The sequence below is a fragment of the Temnothorax longispinosus genome, chromosome 2 (assembly GCF_030848805.1).
Source record: "Temnothorax longispinosus isolate EJ_2023e chromosome 2, Tlon_JGU_v1, whole genome shotgun sequence".
Taxonomy (NCBI): Eukaryota; Metazoa; Arthropoda; class Insecta; order Hymenoptera; family Formicidae; genus Temnothorax; species Temnothorax longispinosus.
The window spans coordinates 7,443,753-7,464,684 of record NC_092359.1 but is presented as its reverse complement, the minus strand read 5'-3'; the positions used below and the strand labels follow the sequence as shown (position 1 = coordinate 7,464,684).

Sequence of the window (20,932 nt, the reverse complement as noted above, 5' to 3'; positions counted from 1 at the left end):
AACATGTGATTTCCCGTCCAAAATATATTTTTCCTCGTCATCCATTGAAAAATCTAATGTTAATTATCACACGTTTTCCGATGGCGATGTACATCTTCATAGCTTACATCCGTTTAAGCTTTCGTTGCGTCAATGACTCATAATAAATTTATGGATCTGCCAATAACGTCTGCTTTAAATTTGCCATAATCAATATGTTATTTTCAATGGTAAGAGGCAAAGTTGCGTATTAAGTAATTGCGCAATATTGTAAAGTATTCTGAAATGTCGCTAATTGGTTTAGCCATAACGATGCTGTTTCAGTGTAAAACAATGCGCCTGATGCAAGTGCCATATGTTTATCTAGAAATGTCAATGCATAGATATACCGATAAGTACGATACGCAAGACAATTGGGCAAGATATTGTTAAGGTACAGAATGCATTGTTTTAGATGCGAGAGTCATACCATTAGCAAATGGACAGACAAAATATCAGTAAAGTTACATTTGTACAGGTACAAACGCAAACTATATAAGGGCGGAACGCAAGCTGTCGCGTTTAGTTACAACGTCTTGCCGAGGGAAATTACCCCGGGATCGTTAAAGAGGCAGTGTCTTGCAAGTACGAAGTGTTCTCCACAGAAATTGAATCAATAACTAAAACAGTTAACGATTAAATAATTAAAGAACAACGTTGCGCTGCAGTTATTTACAATTTATATATTTAGCTATAACTGATCGGTGATTGAGTTTTAAACATTTATTTATCTCTTCTTTTGGACAGATCTCAAAGTGCTCCTACAAAATTTTTGCAGGTCCAATATTCTACAAAGTGAGAGAAGATGTATCGCGCGGTGATCATTAGTTGTCTGATTGCTGTTGGATGTGCGGGAATCGTCTCGCCAGTATATCATGCGAACAGAGAGACCAGACAGGCAACAACTGCAAGCACGAATCCTGCGCAAAACAACAATTCTTATTACTTAGAGGGCTTTAAGATACCGGAGGAATCCTTGAAGCCTTATGTCTACAAATTGGCTGTCTACAGTTTGAAAGCTTTGGGAGCAGTTTTAATCTCCACGTCCACTGTCGGCCTGATTTGCCAGTACACTTCAGTCTGCGATACGGTTTTAAAGAAATTAGGAGTTTCGGAGGTAAGGCAGAATACATTTATTTATTTCTTTTTTTCAAGCAGTTCTCGAAGCGTTTTCAAAACCTCCAAAGCTATCATTTGTCTTTGTCGTGGATGAACTTTAATGAGAACTTGATTTGTAAATTTAAAAATATTTTTTGTTTTGACATTTTTTTCCAAAGCGATATTAAAATATTTATACAGTATTAGACTTGTTGAATAAATTAGCGCGAACCATTTTCTTTAATTATAAACTCTTTGAATTAATCCTTCTTTTTTTTTCAAAATCCACTCAAAAATGAAAGTAATAATAAAAATAAGGTCGTGGTCAATCGATACACTATATCATCGTTGTCTCATTTATATTCTTGCTCTATTATATCTTTGATCTTTCTCTCTCTCTCTTTCTCTCTCTCTCTTTCTCTCATTTAATTGATTTATTTTTATGTTTCTTACGTCGTGATTATGTTTCGCCAATTATACGGAGTAATTCTTGATTCTAATGCACAACCGCGAATGGATCCAAATAATGGCAATTATTTATATGAATAATAGATGAAGTGTAAGCTTCTATGTTTATTCAAATAGGTAACTTTGGCTTAATGATTTGATTGTTTGCGCAGCAGAGTGGAGGAAGAAGAAGAAGAATGGTCCATTCGTACTCGCCGAACGAGTACCCATACTTGAACGAGCTCACCGAGATACTCATGAGGGCGATGGACAACTACGCCTTGGCCAATGTGAAGCAAAAGAGGGAAGTGGGACAATGAACAATGCTTTTTAATATGATTTATGTACTTTTTATCAAATTTTTTAAACTTTTTTGCATTTAACATCTGATTTATTCATCATTATGTACACTTATTTATACATAGTGTTAGATGGCTTTTTCTGTGCATCGCGACTAAATTATATATATTAGACAACGATCTTCTGCAACGATGTCTGTATACGAGCGAAATGTTTCAATAATATAAATGATAAAGCATTTTCTTGTCGATTTACATTTTTACTCGGCGGCGTCACCACGAAATCCTTAATGTCCCTATTGTTCTCACATCCTGAACTCGCTGACGTTTACAAAGTATGATATCATTTGATTATCGGGATTTTTCGTTTACTTTAATGAGTGCGGTTGTTTCCCACCTTTCGCATCGTCACGCTTGATTATGCTGCCAATGCGCAGTTTATATTCGAACAAAACCAAACAAAACATCGACTTCACACGTAACAATTGATACAAGTTTACATTGTTTACATTGTTTTTTCTTTCACGGGGGATGCGTGTGTCGAGATTGTGAAAAATATGTTTTAAGATTATGCAGTACTCTATTTTCAAGAAGAACTTTCACGTGCGTCGTAACGAGCATGTCGTAAAGGTGCATGCCCACGTGAATCGCGAGTCTCCGGAGTACTCATATGATCGTTGTCATGTCGTGCACCGTTTCCCTCGGATAGACGTTTATTCTTTTAAATTAATGTCGATTATGTTGAAAAGTTATATCTGCCGATCTGCCGGGTTCGGAGTGCGTAGATCGAACGAGATCCCGCGAAGATGAAGTCGCAGAATACTGTTTCGCTTCAGTCGGAGACCAAGGGATTCGATCTCTCAGCTGGAAACACCTGAATATATCCAGAAAATTATCCGGTCCGCCAGTACCGGTATAACATAGTTCAATCTGCTTTATATCGCAATGCCCTGGTCAGTTGCACCCCTTGCTAATCGCGCAATCAGTCAAATATAAAATTATTTTTGTCTTCAATTTTACGACAGGTTTGGGAAATACCTTCATCGTCGCCATTGTGATGTACAATTTCTGGAGGTGGTATTCGCATGGAAAAATTATATTTTTGGCACCAACAAAACCTCTGGTCGCTCAGCAGATCGACGCGTGCTACGAAATAATGGGGATTCCCAGCGTTGATATGATAGAATTGACAGGTTTTAACGTCTATGTTTAATAGTAAATTTATATATATATATATATAACATATGCTATTCACTTAACCTTTGGAAATTATAATATAGAAAAGTACTTAATTCATATACCGAAAATTTAATACTCCATGAATCTTCAGTACAGAGACATAGTCAATGAGATCTCTATATTTTGCTCTTGCAATCAAAACCGATAATTAGACCACAGATGTTTGTTGGCCAAGCTGGTCAGAAGCAGAAGCAACAAATAAAAGCATTGGAAGATTTTCGGAACAATCGTGTGAATGTGCTGATTTCAACAAGTATAGGTGCGTGAGAAGTAGTGACATTCATCTTATACCAGAAGATAAAAATCTTGTAAGATCTCGCTCTGATGCGCCAAAGCAAATCTTTTCGTTGAAGGGAAAGATCGCACGGAAAAACTGACATAGGCTCAAACGTGAAAACAATGCCAGAAACGAATTTATAGATGATGAGGCGGAGGTAGATATTACCGCTAGTTCGGACGAAGTCTTTGTTACAGATGACGAGGATATCGCGGATTTCGTGAGCCATACACAAATTCCGCAAGATCAAGACATGCACGTGCATTATCTGCAATTAAACTTTCATTTCAGGGAACCGCGATCACCCGTTCCTGATATAGAGATCTACTCGCAGTTTTCGCCACGAGCGCAAGATTCATATGTTTATGTACGTATATTATCGGATGTATTACAATCTTAGATAAAGATCGAGATAGATAATCTCGAATTGGCGAGCGATATACGAGCAATCGCGCATTTCATTTTTATATATACGATAAATTATAACGAAATATATATTTTGATTTTAGGATTCATTTTTCGTTGCGGGAGACGCCGATCCAAGCACACTCGCCCATAACGACTCGCTGTTAGATAAAATGGAAAAAGAATTGGAACAAAACAGACGAAAACGTTCCCATTCTGACAAGATCGCTCTGTGAGTAGCGAAGTTGAAATCGAACAGCTGCGTGTACAAGTGCAGGAGGACTGACTATGAACGAATGTAAATGAAATCAAACTGTGATGCGTTGACGATAAGTTATGGAGCACAGACATTTATTTTTATATGTACAGAATGTGAATATTCGTTAAAGATTCATATGTATTTTTGTACAGCGATGTTTTTTGTAATAAAATCGTGTAAAGATCTGTCTTTAATCAGATAACACAGTGATTTATGAACGACGGCGTATCTCCGTATCTCTTTTCGCGTGAAACGCGTGATTTCCCGTCTAAAATATATTTTACCTCGTCATCCATTGAAAAATGTAATGTTATTAATAACATTTATTAATTATATGTGATAATTAATTATCACACGTTTTCCGATGGCGATGTACATCTTCATAGCTTACATCTGTTTAAGCTTTCGTTGCGTCAATGACTTATAATAAATTCATGGATCTGCCAATAACGTCTGCTTTAAATTTGCTTTAATCAATATATTATTTTCAATAGTAAGAGGCAAGTTGCGTATTAAGGGGGTATTATACTCTAGAACCGGGATTTTTTTACAAGAAACCAGTGAAAATGGTTAATATCAGCTTTTAATGTATATATTTTATTATCTTTAGAGAACATAAAAAAGATTTTTTGAAGCTAAATTAATGAATATAAATACTAATTAAACCCTCTCGAATAAATGGCAAAAAAAACCGGTGTCCATGATTGCGCCCATTCTGGTTGTCTGAAACAAAAAATTCAAAAAGATTTTTAATTAGTATGAGTTTGGCTATAGCCGGAACTAGAATGGTATTTTTAAATGGAAAATTTAAAAAATGGCGGCAATTTAAAAATTTAGTATAAATTTTCTTAATGTTACGAAAGCCAAAATCGTTGCCAAAATCGTAAAAAATTTTTTTAGACTTAATTCTAGTTCCGGCTATAGCCAAACTCATACTAATTTCTTTTTGAATTTTTTGTTTCAGACGACCAGAATAGGCGCAATCATGGACACCGTGCCATGTATTCGATAAGGTTTAATTAATATTTATATTCATTAATTCTGCTTCTAAAAATATTTTTTATGTTCTCTAAAGATAATAAAATATGTATATATAAAACTGATATTAACAATTTTCACTAGTTTTTTGTAAAAAAATCCCGAAAAAAGCGCGTTCTAGAGTAGAATACCCCCTTAAGTAATTGCGCAATATTGTAATGTAAAATTTTCTAAAATTTCGCTAATTGGTTTACTCATAACGCTGCTGTTTCAGTGTAAAACAATGCGCCTGAGATGCAAGTGCCGTATGTTTATCTAGAAATGTTAGTGCATAGATACCGATAACACGCAAGATAATTAGGCAAGATATTGTTGAGATACAGCTAGAATGCAAATTGTTATTTTTTTAGATACGAGAGTCATACCATTAGCAAATGGACAGACAAAATATCAGTAAAGTTACATTTGTACAGGTACAAACGCAAACTATATAAGGGCGGAACGCAAGCTGTCGCGTTTAGTTACAACGTCTTACCCAGTGAAATTATCCCGAGATCGTTGAAGAGGCAGTGCCTTGCAAGTACGAAGTGTTTTCCACAGAAATCGAATTAATAACTAAAACAGTTAACAATTAAATAATTAAAGAACAACGTTGCGCTGCATATTTACAATTTAAATATTTAGCTATAACTGATCGGTGATTGAGTTTTAAACATTTATTTATCTCTTCTTTTTGAACAGATCTCAAAGTGGTCCTACAAAATTTTTGCAGGTCCAATATTCTACAAAGTGAGAGAAGATGTATTACGCGGTAATCATCAGTTGTCTGATTGCTGTTGGATATGCGGGAACCATCTCGCCAGTATATTATGCGAACAGAGAGACCAGACAGGCAACAACTGCAAGCACGAATCCTGCGCAAATCCACAATTCTCCATCGCTCATTCCTGGGGTCTATCCCATAGGAACACCACTTGCTGAGACGGAGGACAGCCAGTCATTTGTTTCCAACTTGAAGCCTTACGTCTACAATTTGGCTCTCTACACTTTGAAAGCTTTGGGAGCAGTCTTTCTCTCCACGTCCACTGTCGGCCTGATTTGCCAGTACACTTCGGTCTGCGATACGGTTTTAGAGAAATTAGGATCTTCGGAGGTAAGGCAGAATACATTTATTTATTTCTTCTTTTCAAGCAGCTCTCGAAGCGTTTTCAAAACCTCCAAAGGTATCATTTGTTTTTGTCGTGGATGAACTTTAATGAGAACTTGATTTGTAAATTTAAAAATACTTTACGTTTTGACATTTTTTTCCAAAGCGATATTAAAATATTTATCTAGTATTAGACTTGTTGAATAAGTTAGCGCGAACCATTTTCTTTAATTATAAACTCTTCGAATTAATCTTTCTTTTTTTTATCAAAATCCACTCAACAATGAAAGTAATAATAAAAATAAGGTTGCAGTCAATCGATACATTATATACATTATATCATCGTTGTCTCATTTATATTCTTACTCTATTATATCTTTGATCTTTCTCTCTCTCTCTCTCTCTCTCTCTCTCTCTCTCTCTCTCTCTCTCTCATTTAATTGATTTATTTTTATATTTCTTACGTCGTAATTATGTTTCGCCAATTATACGGAGTAATTCTTGATTCTGATGCACAACCGCGAATGGACAAATAATGGCAATTATTTATATGAATAATAGATGAAGTGTAAGCTTCTATGTTTATTCAAATAGGTAACTTTGGCTTAATGATTTGATTGTTTGCGCAGCGGACTGGAGGAAGAAGAAGAAGAATGGCCCATTCGTACTCGCCGAACGAGTACCCATACTTGAACGAGCTCACCGAGATACTCATGAGGGCGATGGACAACTACGACGTCAATACGGCCAATGTGAAGCAGAAGAGTAAAGTGGGACAATGAACAATGCTTTTTAATATGATTTATGTACTTTTTATCAAATTTTTTAAACTTTCTTGCATTCAACATCTGATTTATTCATCATTATGTACACTTTATATATAGTGTTAGATGGCTTTTTCTGCGTATCGTGACTAAATTATATATATATTAGTCAATGATCTTCTGCAACGATGTCTGTATACGAGCAAAACGTTTCAATAATATAAATAATATAAATGATAAAGCATTTTCTTGTCGATTTACATTTTTACTCGGCGGCGTCACCATGAAATCCTTAACGTCCCTATTGTTCTCACATCCTGCACTCGCTGACGTTTACAAAGTATGATATCATTTGATTATCGGGATTTTTCGTTTACTTGAAAGAGTGCGGTTGTTTCCCACCTTTCGCATCGTCACACTTGATTATGCTGCCAGACAACCTTTTGTTAGATAATATAAAAATTCTAGGTATTCTAAAGTATAGTCTAAAGTATAGTCGGTATAGAAATATGAATGTCAGACATAAGTCAATGTTACGCGTTCCTTGCTTTGTATTTTATCTGTAAAGAAAAACCTTAAAAGGAACAGCACTAAGCAATTAACTATAGACATTTAAAGTAGGCAGTTATAAATACCAACAAGTTAACGCACATTTTTTCTCGCAAATATATGTAATTAAATGATGTATTTTATCTTCGTAAATCGTTTTTAATTTCTTTACATATTTCTCAACAATTACCTGAAAGAAATTTATTAAAAATAAACTTGGTCGCGTCCACAGCTTCATTGCGATTGCATTTCTATGGTCATAATAAAGATTTTTTAAATTTATTATTATTTATTATTATATGTATTATTATTTAATTTGATATTATTTAATATTTTCAAAAATTTCCATCTTGGCAATTTATTTTTAAATACATGTGTAATCGTAGAACATGAGATTTCCCACGCGAGATTCTTTTCTCATTTTTACGCGATCCCGCAGCCGCAGAGGTTTTGTGCATAATATGTGCCAAGTGTGTTATCGATAAATGATTTAGCACACGTGTAGAATCGTTCTCGCTCCTGAGTCCTGAGTCATGTTCACCACCGTTTCCTCCTCCTGTTGGCGATTTCCCCGCGCGTCTCACCGTGTGTTACCACTACTCTTCCTCGCGGATGGGCTCTATAATCCGCTGGATCGTCAGACGCTGACCGGTTTTGATCTTTACCGTGCACTGGTCGCGTCGCAAGCGCTGATCTGACTACCGCGAGCGTCAAAGACCGAAAATCACGTTAATTCGCAAAGCTCCATCCGAAGCTAACAAATCCTGACATTGCGCAGAGACTCGCTGATCATGAGGCTCCAATTGGGTAAGTAATATCTTGCCGCTTCGTAAATTTTCATAAATCTATCCTTTCTGTCAATTTTTTTTTAATCTTTAAATGATAACAGAATTATAATGATAGAGACGTACGTATTATACTTATTTATTAATTTGTCAGAACAGTATTGTAACTATAACTGCCTTGTTTAATTGAAACAATTATGATCTTTATAAATTTGTCGGATTTTAAAAATTTAACAATCTCTACGATGCAATCAATAAGTATAAAATTCTCAAATAAATCATGAAATAATTCTAGTTTATTATTGAATCTCTATAAATGAATTATATAAATTAAATTAATAAATTAAGTTCTCTCTGACGAAGCTCCACAAAGAAATGTGGAAGCAAAAGTGTAAAGGTAAAAGATGCAATTTGGATCAAAGGTCAATATCAAGATCCTTGAAAGTTTCTTTCTTTATAGAGCACGAATAAAAGTCCAAGGTCTTGTTTGTCAAACGAGGTTGCTGACCGCCAACAAAAATGCGGTTTCCGTTCGGATAAGCATTTATGTGGTTACTGTTATCGAATCACATCTAGGCATGCGTGCTGGAATTGTGAATATTATATGTACAAAACATGATTTATGTGTACAGTGCACGTTTGAAACCGGAAATTTATTATTAGGCACGTAATCGTAGAAAATTCTTGGAAATGTTATTTCTTTAAACATTGGCAGGAGAATCATTAATAAAAAGAACGGATGTCGTTGTGTAATAAAGTAATTTAACATAAACGAAACCTAGACTCATTTTAGTAAAATCTAAAATTAGTCATATATTCACTTTATACATATAATACATATTATAATGTCAATTATTTTCAATCATAATCTTTTAAACTGTTGACCAATAATCTGACCTATTTTCTTAACTTAAAATTGAATTATGTTACAAACGCTACTTTTTTCTTTTACATTTTTTAATTTAATTATATAGTTAAATTTAATTTTCCACTCCTTGCAAAATATGTTAATATAATTGAACTTAAAGTTAAAATTCTGCTAAAACGTGCTTGCTTGAAATTTATTGAAATCACGTATGTAATTATTTAAATACTAAATCATAATTCCTTTATCTTCAAAAATTTGTAGTAAAACACGGTAAATACTTCAATCAATCTGTTAAGTAAAGGTCGACTCCAAATTGGACAAATAATTTATAAACGAAGGAATCGATGATTGACGCGACGGTCTTCTACGGGATGTAAATTTTAAGTAAAGAAATCTTAATTATAGGATATTTACTGTGCCTCTCAATTGCGGTGGGTTTTATAAAAGAAGCCTGCGCCGTGGCACAAAATCCTGCACGGACGAACGCTTCTTCCCGTATCAATCCTCAAGTTGAAGATGATGAAGATTTTGTGCCCTACCAGGGTGAACGTTTCACCGTATTCGATTGGATGTTATTTAGGGTACCTGTGTTCATATCATAAAATGCAATTTATCAGTAATAAATTATCTAATTTAAATAATTAAGAAATTATAAAATTAATTATTATCTAATTAAATTATACGTTATGAGATATGTAAGAGATCTTTTAAATGTATAAATTTCTCGGAGACTAGCTCTTTCGGCTACTTTTAAACGATTATTTTGCCTGACTAAATTTATTAATTAATCCGTTAATGCTGACGCTCTATTTATAACGTTTTTTCAGAGTCTGGGCAAAGCAAATGGAGGGAACGTACTACTGTCACCGATATCCATAAAATTAGCATTAGTGCTTCTTTATGAGGGAGCTCAGGATCAAACCGCGCACGAACTTGCCGGAGCCATGCAACTTCCAGTTAGTACGTTGGCCACTCGAGAAAAGTTCAATAATATCCTGAAATCTTTGCAGGTAGATTATATTAATATTAATTTATAAATACGTGAAAATAAATATTTTTTTACTAAAATTGTTATACTTTTATATTATTTTTAAACTCATAAAGATATATTTATTTTCAGGCTCCGTCTCCTGCGTACACTTTAAATCTAGGTTCGCGCATTTACATCGATAATAATGTACTGACCAGACAACGCTACGCAGCAACGGTGAAGACCTTTTACAATACTGACCTGATCAACGCTAATTTGTCTGACGCGCATGCAATCGCGGCCAAAGTTAATTCCTGGGTTAATAATATCACGAATGGACACATCGAAAAGATGATAGACGATGGTAGGTTTATCTGAAGCTATCTTGATTTATTAATTCGTATATTATATCTTAAGCTCAATAGAGTTTGTAAAACATAAAATGCCATATTTAATCGAATTAAAACAATTTTAAATGTTTAACACTTTACGTCTACGATATGCGGACAGTTTAATAATATAGGCACGTAAATATAACCACTCTGATGTTTGCAAAGTAATTTTGCGCCTCTTCACAAAAGCGGGGGACTTCGTTGTAAGTTTTTAATTGTTGAGACTTAAGAGCTATTTCCACTCACCATTTATTTCGTGTTCCAGAAAAGGGTTTGGAGGACTCAGTGATGCTGATCGTGAACGGATTGTTCTTCAAAGGTGCTTGGCGTCGCAAGTACTTCGCCCCCGAGAACACTCGAGTTTCCAAATTTCACACAAACGCTAACGAGAGCATAAACGTACCGTATATGCATACCGTGGGTCGATTTTATTACGTCGAATCGTCCAGGCTCGACGCAAAGATTCTGCGAATTCCGTACGACGTACGTAGTGACAAGCTTGATTTACAGGCTGAGCGAATCGTTGCTAATTACGCAGAATTCACAGAGTTGTAAAAATTTTCAGGGCTCGAAATTCGCTATGTACATCATACTGCCGCACTCGCTGACAGGCGTGGATCACATCGTCAACGAGATTAATCCGTTTACATTGGCGAGAGACGTGTGGGCCATGCAGGAATTGCCTCTTGACGTTTGGATCCCGAAATTCAAGTTCGAGTTCACCAGTCATCTGGAAAACACTTTGCGCGAAGTATTTTATTCACATATTTTTTACATATGCTCGAATACATAAGAAAGAGTTTTACATGAAAAATATTTAATATAAAAAGTCATTATGCCATATTTGATGAATTTTAATGAGAACTCGACAAATTCGGCAAAACTAGAAACTGATAGAGTCAGAATTATGATTTCTGCTACATGTAAAACGATCTCGCGCTTCACAATTAAAAATAATTATCGCGCGGGATGTGGTAACATGCTTATTTCTTTGTAATAGCTTGGTATCCGAGATATCTTCGACGATACCGCACTGCTGACGGGTATAGCAAAAACGAGACGGGGTTCCAGACATTTGATGGTATCCGACGTAGTGCACAAGAGTGGAATAGAGGTAAATGAAAACGGGACGACCGCTTACGCTGCAACAGGTATATATACTTTTCAATAAATTACATGTATAAATATAAATTGATAATTAACTGAAAGTAAAATGATAAAAGTAATGATACCTACTTCGCAGCTTTGTATACTCTTTAAATAATTTTGTCGAATTAATTAACTAAAGGTTCTTTGGTCTTCTGCCTTATGAGATCAATATGAATGTTAATAATTTATTTATATATAACATAATCAATTTTATGAAAGAAGCACCAAGCAATTATATATTTGTTACTTAAAAAAGATGGTAATATAGTCATTTCTTGAGTTATTTCATTGGATTATTATTCAAGAGAAAAAATGTTATCTAAAAAATTTTATTTGCATTTATCTTTCTCTTATGATTAGTGCGATTATTGCGACGTTTTCTTTTCTTTTCTTCGTACAGAGATACAGATAGGGAATAAGATAGAAGAAGGCGCGTTCCACGCCAATCATCCGTTCGTGTTTTATATCGAGGATGAGACCACCGGCACCGTTCTTTACGTAGGCAAAGTTCAGGATCCCTTGAATACATCTGGGACTACAGGGAAAGTACAGATGGAATTTCCATCACGATTTAATCCGGATACGACTATAACTCCCAATCCCGGTAAACTATATCGTAAAGCTATATCTAACAACTAAGGAGATGGTGCCTGCTATGTAATTAGTAGAATGTAACTTTGATGCAATTCTGCTCTGGGTTTAAAGCTTCCCTTTATCAAGCAGATTTTACATTGATCCTTTAACTGTATTAAGTAAGACCAAAGTTAAGAAATACTGTATTGAGTTTCTTCTTTTAACATTAACAGCGGTTCTTAAGTTTTATGCAAGATATTTCTCTACTCAGATTCAGAGATTATATCATGTATTTAAAAAAAAAGAAAGGAAATAACTAAGATAAGGCGAGATTTTTCTGGACAGAGGATTTTTCCTATACGATATATTTTCACTTTGTTTTTGTGGTTTTTGATAAAGATTAAAGATAAAGCTCATTGTCAGAGCTCTACAAAGTACCTTGAGATAAAATACACTATACACGTAGAATGTTAGATTTTTAGATTTAGAGAAGGAAATGCTAGATAGAATAATTAACATATACTATTAACACGTTGCATGATGCTCTTATATTAGTGTTATAATAGATAATTGCATTTTAATAGGTGTAGTTTGAAAGCTTGACTCAAGTGGTTTTCCGGCTTAATTAAGTCCCGTTCACTTTGATTTATATAGTGAATTACATAGGCAATTATTTTTATTCAATTTTCGATAAAAGTACAAAAAAACAATTTTGTTCTTAGCGATACTTTGAATACAGTATCGTTTTAAAAAATGTATTATTCCAGTATTAAATACTCTTTACAAATTGTAACAAGATAATAATACATATTATAATTATATATTATATTATGAGTGAAACTTATTATACGGTGCAAAGGTTAAGTTTGCATAAATTTTACGAATCTACGTTCAATATTCGATGGACAGCGTTTATTGAATGTCAATATACCAAAGAAATGAAAAAAAATTAATTTATAAATAAATTTGTTAGATTTAATTTAAGAAGTCTTGCGCGTACCTATCTTGAACTCCACTATACTCTTTAGGTAATTTTACAATTTTTTAAATATTAATTGATATATGTGTATACCTCCATTATTTATTTACGATTAACACTAAATAAAATATTATTTCCACACTAATTTTATCTTGCTTATTTATTATTATCTTAAGAAAAAAACTATATATTTTGTAATTTGCCGAATTTAATATTTAATTAACCAATTATTAATAAAACTAATTACTAATTTTTCAAAGATTGATCGATTACTTTTCCTTGGGTTTTCCCTCGTTGCTTATCAAGTGTTATCGTCATGTATGATTGCATGTAGTGCTAGTAAACTTTTACATCTACTGACGTCATTCCTAATCGCAGGTCATTCCGCTCTATATATTCACGTCAATTATTGTGGCTTCGTGAATTACATGCTTTCATTTTGACCGAGGGTTGCACCTTTATCATGACGCGATCGCAAAAGTTGTTGCAAACGAGTTCTAGTGGGGCATTCCAGTGACGCTCGTAGACGGAAATAGTGGACGGAAATTTCAAGGCAAAACCACTTTCACGAGTTTCTTTCCGCTTTTAGTTAGGTTTGTGTTTTTATTATTGGCCACTTAAATCGCGGTTCCTATATTTTTTATTTTATGTATAACTAAAATATATCATTATTGTATATGCATATTATATCATTATGCGCTCAACTTTGTACTGTAATTTTTTTTCCTAATATTATCGAAGATTTTTACACTCAGACACCGTAATAGACGTAATATGCAGGCGCAAAAAGTCTAGAGGCCAATATTTGTTTACGTAATTCCAAGGTGAAGCGCATCGCGTTATAGAGCACTTTATGCGTTATAGAGTGTAATCAATACAATATGATGTAGGCAATACAATATAGGCAACAAATTATTTTATTTTTTCAATTTGACATCTTTATTATGCAGGCGCAAAAAGTTTAGGCCAATATTTGTTTACGTAATTCCAAGGAGAAGCGCATCGCACTTTATGCGTTATAGAGTAATCAATATACAATATGATGTAGACAATACACAATATAGGCGACAAATTATTATTTTATTTTTTCAATTTGACATCTTTATTTATATTCTTTTAATTATTGTCTCTCGTGTTCAATTCTCGTTCATTGCTCCCAGCAACATCGGCTTCTCTCATTTGTGGGAATTTCTGTTTTCAATCTCGTTTTGATATCAATCTCTCTTACGTCAGAGTGACTGAATAAAGTACGATCGGGAAGATAGTTCTCGTCCGACTATTTTTGCTTTATTCTCCAACTCGTCTCGTTCCATTTCCGTCTCGTATCATCCTCGCGTATCGCGCGACGTTTACGCGAATATTTTATCTCGTGTACGTATAATATCCTCGTGCAGGAACGAGCGGCGATTTGTCGGCGCGTCAAAGCGTACAGTAATTTTTACATCACGATGAGAAGATAATGTGAGGCAGAATCCAATCATTAAAGTGGGGGGATGACTCCTTGCCGGAAGTTTAGCCTTTCGCACTTGCCGACAATCCGTGTTTCCGTTATATTCATGTTCATCTGCCTGATCGCCGCGAGAGCCACGCGAAATACACATTCGCGAGCGTGCCGGTTACATATCCGCGTCGGATTCCAAATTGGCGAGAATGTTCTCACTGCCGCTGTGGATCTCCTGGTGTCTCCTCGCAGGTATCGTTCGCAAACAGAAGAGAAAAGACGAATTTTAGATTTTAGAAGATTTTAAGGATTAAAATATCTTCTTTGAATGTCTCTTAGACATTCCTTTAAGCGTTGCCTGGAGCTTTATAGTCATATTTATGTAAATGTCGTTGAAAAATTTATCATGGATTGTCTGAAAAATACGATTCAATCTTCGAACCTTACGCAATTTTTTCGAATGCTACAATCGACTTCGGGATTATCTTCAAATCTTGCGGTTTTTGGTTCTCGCTTCTCTCTGGTGTTTCGTTCACACGTAACACGTAAATATTCGACGATCTCAAACTCCGGCTGTTCCATCGTAAGTCAAAATCACTCATAATTATCGGGCCGCATTTTCTGCGATTACATCATCGCTCGCAAGGTGAAGCGACTCGTTAAAGTCACTCGGCGCGGCGTTCCTCACGATTAGTTATCGTCCTTTATTATCTTTGCCGTTATTTCGTTCAGATGCAAATGGGATTCCTGTCGAACGCTTAGCTTAACGAGGAAAATTCTTCTCGATGCGCTAAGTCACGTGACGACTGTTACGACGATCATTCCACGTGTCTGTATTTTTCACAGCTATTTTCATTGCTTGGAATTTACGCGCGACCAATCGGCGCGCAATCGGTTACGATATATCCGTTCCCAATTAAACGTAATTAGTAGTAAATCGCGCTTAAATTAGAGACTCTGTTAGAGACACGACGATAAAAAAATCTAGATATCTGAAGTAAGCTGTAAAATTATTCCTAACAGCTGTTCCAGGCGTTCCAGCTGCAATCAGTACTGATGATCGATACTCCTTCTTCAACATCGATCTCCTGCAGGTGAGGAAGACTTTTAGAAAAGTGCAAACGATAGAAAAGACGTAAGATATTTTGCATTAATTCTGGACAAAGTAAATGAATCAAATGGTATTGAGACGGAAGAGTATGAGTCAGAGTATGACATTGTAGATTTCAAATTTTTTTAAATTTCGAGTTAACTTCTTAGCTCAAAATTTTATATCGATTTAACATTTTTACGTTTTCGTCTCACTCACTTTTATATTTTAACTTCTAGAATAAGAGATAATTATTTCGTACACAAATTAAGGTACACGTGTATATAAAAATAGTTCTCATATTCATGAAAATTTCGTGATGGCCGTAGAGAGTGAACGAGGGCGTCGAGGGTAATCTGATCCTATCTCCCGCCAGCGCGAAAATCGCCCTTACAAGTCTGGTGGAGGGCACGGGTGGCCGAACACGCCACGAGCTTCTTGCAGCTCTGAGATTACCGCCAGATGAATACATCATCAGAAGAATAGCGAGACGCACCCTTATGCCCCTAAAAGTATATTAGAATTATTATTGATTTAAGCTTTAGTCAAGTATTGTAATCGGTATAATTTCGATATTGGTGAATGTAAACTTGTAAAGTGACGTTACTTATATTTATTCGTAGTGAGAAAATTGATTTTGAACGAACATAGAAAAATTCACCGAAATTATACCGATAGACGCGCCTTTTTCTTTCGTCAGAAATTTGCCTGACTTTTTGTCTCACGTTATTTTCGCATTATTTTCCAGAGCTATCTAAATGGCACGGAAATCGACGTAGCGACTCGCTTGTGGACCAAGCCGGGTCTTGCGGCATCTTCTAGTTATATGACTGCCCTGCGTAATTATTACGGGACCGATATCAGACAGTTGAATTTCGGGAATGCAAACGACGCGGCTAACATCGTCAATTCCTGGGTTCGCGAGAACACGCGGAATAACATCAAATCGATCATTCAGCCTGGTATTTAACTTAAGTTCTATTGAGAATATGCTTTCTTCTCCTCAAGTAATTTCGAATTTTCGGATTTCTGGGAAAACTGGAGAAATGTCTTCTCTAACTTCGAAGCTACTAATTCTTCCACGCGTTTAAAGGCACTTTATCGTTGTTCCAGGCACTCTTAACGCTGATACTCAGATGCTGTTAACCTCGGCCTTGTACTTCAAGGGACGATGGTTAAAATCCTTCGATAGGGATGCCACGCGTGTACGGTGCTTCCGTGTTCCTCAGATCGGCTGCCGGGACGTTCCTATGATGGAGAACACTGCCAAGTATCGATATGACTATATAGCTTCTCTTGATGCTGATGTGGTGGAAATCCCGTACTCGGTAAGGTTTGATTCTTACATCATCAGTAAGTTAGCAGTGTCAGTAAGTTAGGCTTTGACGTTTTTACGAAGAATTCATTCAGCATTGTTATACAATACTTATATATTTTTAATCGCCAAAGTAATGTTACTTTTGTCTAAAAAATATATATAACAATGAAAAGTCAATTTTACACAATGTAAAAAATATAAAACAAAATTTGTCATTTTTTTATGTTAATTCATTATATAGGGAATTTTTTTAAAATTCTCTTTGAATAAAGATGTTAATAATTAAATACGTTTTTTAAGAATATTTATCATGCGATGTTGATTCATGAAATTGATATTTCAGAATGGCAGAACATCTATGTTGATATTCCTCCCATCCCACGAGGAGAGCGACCCATACCTCCAGATTCTATCCAAGGATCTGTCATATGTACCGATGAAAACGCTACTCACTAGTATCAATGAAACTGAACTGGTGCTATCTATACCGAAATTTAGCATCGAGAGCAAATTAGATTTGCGTTCACCCTTGATGCGTGTAAGTATTAATGACGTTTAATTATATTTAATATAATAAGTTGTACTTAATATCATAATTATTAACATTCGTTAACATATGATATAAATAATATTAATTTTTTTCTTATGATAATATTTTATAATTACTGTCTTTACTATCATATCATTATCAACTGTCGCTAAGTACAAATCTACTATTATAGATGATTATATTATTATAAATATCATTAATGATGTTTCTCAACGTCACTATGTATCATTGGCAAAGAGTTAAATTAAATCAAGAAATGTGTCATCTGCTTCAGATGGGCGTACAGGACATTTTCAGTCCGGCAGCAAATTTCACTGGAATTACATCTAATGAATATTTGCGAGTAGGAAATATAATTCAAAATGCTAAGATAGAAGTCGATGAACAGGGAACCATCGCTGCCGCGGTGACAGGTAATTATTACCGTAATTTAATAGGACTCCTTTAACCGCAGCTTGCAGTTCGCTGTGCTAATGCTCGTTAAATTGCAGAACTTGGGATCGTACCGCTCATGGGTAACATAATGCCAACTTTCATAGCGAACAGACCATTTATCTTTGCCATCGTTGATCTGGTAACGAGCGAGGTCCTCTTCGCTGGTCGTTTTATGGGACCCTAATGTGGGCAATCCCACAAGCTCCGCTCAGAAATAAGCCTGATACTCATTTACGTTTTTGTACTCATAAAAAGTGTGCTTAAAATATAAAAAACTACTATATAATAGTACTGCTTTCTATGACAAAAATGAGTTTCTGTTCCAGTTACAGAACGACTGTCTACTCTTTTATATACAAATAAACAATGAATTGAAATAGATATGAAATAGGTGTATCGACTCATATCTTGTTATACGTGTATATCGCGACGCGAAATAGAAACCTATTGCAGAAACCGAATAAATTCGCCAACGTCAATTCACGTAATTTGTTATTTATTTACATATCCGGAGGTGGAGCATATATTTATAGATCTAACACACATATTGTTCCTAAAATATCTCATTCAATTCTCGTACTTGTGTTTGATGTCCTTCCATAGTTTCTGAAAGAAAAAGCAGACATCTGTTATGCAATCAATGTCCCGTGTGTTGCCTTCAGAAGATAAATTAAAACCGGTCATTTTTCCCATGTTATGCGTTAGCTCACAAATTAAAACGACACAAGTTTCCTTATCATCCAGCATTCTTTGTTTTCTTTTTTGCGAAATATTATATTATTATATCGAATATTTTCTGTGACATAACCTCACTTCAACTCGTTAACCTCAATCGAAGAAATCGACATTCGGGTCGAATAAGGATGTGGTGTCGAATAAAAAACGTAAAGAGGAAAGTGAAAGCGCGGTTGAACTCACCCCTTTGTTAATAGTGTCGAAAATATAATCTGCAGCCATGTCGAATCCTCTTTCGAACATGAAGGCGGAGGCTACAACGGCGACCGTGAACGTAGACGTGCGTTTGAGAACAAGATTGTAGAACGTGCCGCCAAGTCCCATTTTTGTGCTTTAATTTCTGCCCTTGCAAAGTTCTTGCTTGCAGAAAAACAATCGCGAGTAAATTGGAGCAGAAAGCCGTGCTCCGAGCGAATCGAGCGATTTCTTACGACCACGGTACAGCAACTTGTCTCTGAACTCTGAAGTTGGTCGCGTTCAGCAGACCAAGCCGCTCAATAGCAGTCGAACGTGATTGGCTCTTACTTTTAGAACCAACCAATCAACGCACAGAGTTAATAAGACGAACTCAACAGTTGTGCAACAGTTGTGACAGAACGCGCCCGTTGTGGCGCAAGCAGAAGCGACGTTCCGCCGGGCGGCAACTTCAAGTGGTATGCGATATTCAAACGCATTTGAAAAATCTTAAACATTTGCGTGGATAAGACAAAGTCTATCGCGAGAATTCGCATTACTCAAAAAATTCTCGAACATCGTAATCGTATTCACGACGATAAATTATATCTGTTTATAATAATTTTATAATATAAAATATTCCTTTAATTGATTAGTTATTTTAACATTTAATCTAGATATGCCGATATTTGACAATGTATTGCGCTACCAAAGATTTAATATTGTTATAACAATTGACGATAATTAGATATAGTTTAAAGACTGATACTTTCTCTGCGTGTATTTTTATTTTTCTCCTTCTTCTCTTCTTCTTTCTTCTTAAATTTTACGACCGAATAATACTTTTTTAAGACCGATGCGCGGTTTGAGAAGCGTAAGAAATATAATATAAAATAAAATATAGAAATATAAACACAATTCGCAAAAAACCTAGATATAAAACCACAGAAGCTCAAAAATGTTGACCTATTCCGCGTCATATATCGACCGTTATTTATTTATAACAGCTTCTTCTCTCTTATTAAAATAATTATTTGGGGCAAGTGTAATAATTAAATCCAATTACTTTTCCCGCAAGTTTTGCAATTCACTGTAATAATTTCTTCATTGTCCCTTTTGCATTTATGCGTTCGGTTAACTTACGTTTCATCAGGGTACGATATATTATAAATATGTATTTAGTATGCCGGAGATGAAGCAATTTAACTGACGTCGCCGCGATATCGCAATCCATTGACAATCGGTCGCGTCAGCGCATTTCCATCGTCATAAAGTCGGCCTCTTTTAACCGACTTAAAAATTTGTCCACGACCGCGGCTATCTTTATTAATTCCATCTCGTCAATAATAAAAGAGTTCATGATATCTAGGCTCGGAAATATCGGGGAAGAACAGAAATTAAGGGGCGCACTGAAAATGCTCATATATTTCTATATATGTATATATACAAATATTTTTATTTTACAAAATCTTATATGAAACTTATAACAAAAGATATTTCGCAACAACAACGACCATGTGATACTTTCAAGACGCTCGTATACTCGCTATACACATATCCTTCCGATCCCTTCACGTGCCTATATACCAATTGTGTCCCATTCAAACTGAAACTTAATTAAATTATCATCTTATTGTCTAGATTCTAGAAACAAAAAAATTGAAAAAATTTTTAAAAATATGAAAAACCATTATTTTTTTTATCCCTTTCACCGCGGTTGTCGAATAAATAAACGGGCGAACACGATCGTTTAATTAATTCGCGATATTTATCTTCTCTTCATTCTTATGCAAAGATGGTAACCGATTGAAATAAATTATTTGGAGCGTGTTCAATGTCTGGCCCATTAGCTCAGTTGGTTAGAGCGTCGTGCTAATAACGCGAAGGTCGCGGGTTCGATCCCCTCATGGGCCAACTTTTTTTTTTGCCTCTGATTTCTTTCTACGACCTTAATGATCTCTGTGATTTTGACGTGACTTCGCTAATATTAAAA

The 20,932-nt window shown here is 35.2% G+C and overlaps 4 protein-coding genes and 1 non-coding gene across 6 annotated transcripts; 4 read left to right on the top strand and 1 right to left on the bottom strand.

The window, feature by feature from the left end:
* Window positions 1–94: 94 nt before the first annotated feature.
* LOC139808012 (uncharacterized) lies at window positions 95–2,490 on the top strand. Of its 2 annotated transcripts, XM_071769594.1 has the most exons (3): window positions 95–603; window positions 797–1,135; window positions 1,737–2,490. In XM_071769594.1, the coding sequence occupies exons 2-3, from the start codon at window positions 824–826 to the stop codon at window positions 1,881–1,883; spliced, it is 459 nt and encodes a 152-aa protein (XP_071625695.1). In that variant the 5' UTR covers window positions 95–603; window positions 797–823; the 3' UTR covers window positions 1,884–2,490. The 2 variants fall into 2 exon arrangements, with proteins under 2 accessions (XP_071625695.1, XP_071625694.1); XM_071769593.1 differs by having other exon boundaries at window positions 95–1,135.
* A 3,322-nt stretch (window positions 2,491–5,812) lies between these two features.
* Window positions 5,813–7,983, top strand: LOC139825396 (uncharacterized). Its single transcript, XM_071798085.1, has 2 exons — window positions 5,813–6,173; window positions 6,797–7,983. The coding sequence occupies exons 1-2, from the start codon at window positions 5,820–5,822 to the stop codon at window positions 6,947–6,949; spliced, it is 507 nt and encodes a 168-aa protein (XP_071654186.1). The 5' UTR covers window positions 5,813–5,819; the 3' UTR covers window positions 6,950–7,983.
* A 143-nt stretch (window positions 7,984–8,126) lies between these two features.
* LOC139825394 (uncharacterized) lies at window positions 8,127–18,318 on the top strand. The gene is made up of 15 exons (XM_071798082.1): window positions 8,127–8,287; window positions 9,539–9,714; window positions 9,961–10,143; window positions 10,254–10,467; window positions 10,761–10,978; window positions 11,061–11,246; window positions 11,496–11,646; window positions 12,045–12,248; window positions 15,661–15,731; window positions 16,057–16,239; window positions 16,476–16,689; window positions 16,841–17,055; window positions 17,389–17,583; window positions 17,870–18,008; window positions 18,087–18,318. The coding sequence occupies exons 1-15, from the start codon at window positions 8,272–8,274 to the stop codon at window positions 18,212–18,214; spliced, it is 2,493 nt and encodes an 830-aa protein (XP_071654183.1). The 5' UTR covers window positions 8,127–8,271; the 3' UTR covers window positions 18,215–18,318.
* Window positions 18,319–18,509: 191 nt separating this feature from the next.
* On the bottom strand, window positions 18,510–19,234 carry Ox (ubiquinol-cytochrome C reductase complex subunit oxen). The gene is made up of 2 exons (XM_071798086.1): window positions 18,949–19,234; window positions 18,510–18,636 (listed from the first exon to the last, which is right to left on the bottom strand). Exons 1-2 carry the CDS (start codon window positions 19,087–19,089, stop codon window positions 18,598–18,600), a joined length of 180 nt encoding a protein of 59 aa, XP_071654187.1. The 5' UTR covers window positions 19,090–19,234; the 3' UTR covers window positions 18,510–18,597.
* Window positions 19,235–20,779: 1,545 nt separating this feature from the next.
* Window positions 20,780–20,853, top strand: Trnai-aau (transfer RNA isoleucine (anticodon AAU)). Its single transcript has one exon. It is a non-coding gene; the product is annotated as a tRNA-Ile (tRNA).
* Window positions 20,854–20,932: the final 79 nt, after the last annotated feature.

Coding starts and splice junctions, on each gene's coding strand:
- LOC139825394 (XM_071798082.1), top strand. Junction 10,144..10,253: donor ATATCCTGAAATCTTTGCAG/GTAGATTATATT, acceptor ATTTATTTTCAG/GCTCCGTCTCCTGCGTACAC. Junction 10,979..11,060: donor TTCTGCGAATTCCGTACGAC/GTACGTAGTGAC, acceptor AAAAATTTTCAG/GGCTCGAAATTCGCTATGTA.
- LOC139808012 (XM_071769594.1), top strand. CDS start 824: ATGTATCGCGCGGTGATCATTAGTTGTCTGATTGCTGTTGGATGTGCG. Junction 1,136..1,736: donor AGAAATTAGGAGTTTCGGAG/GTAAGGCAGAAT, acceptor TTGTTTGCGCAG/CAGAGTGGAGGAAGAAGAAG.
- Ox (XM_071798086.1), bottom strand. CDS start 19,089: ATGGGACTTGGCGGCACGTTCTACAATCTTGTTCTCAAACGCACGTCT. Junction 18,637..18,948: donor TCGACACTATTAACAAAGGG/GTGAGTTCAACC, acceptor TTTTTCTTTCAG/AAACTATGGAAGGACATCAA.
- LOC139825396 (XM_071798085.1), top strand. CDS start 5,820: ATGTATTACGCGGTAATCATCAGTTGTCTGATTGCTGTTGGATATGCG. Junction 6,174..6,796: donor AGAAATTAGGATCTTCGGAG/GTAAGGCAGAAT, acceptor TTGTTTGCGCAG/CGGACTGGAGGAAGAAGAAG.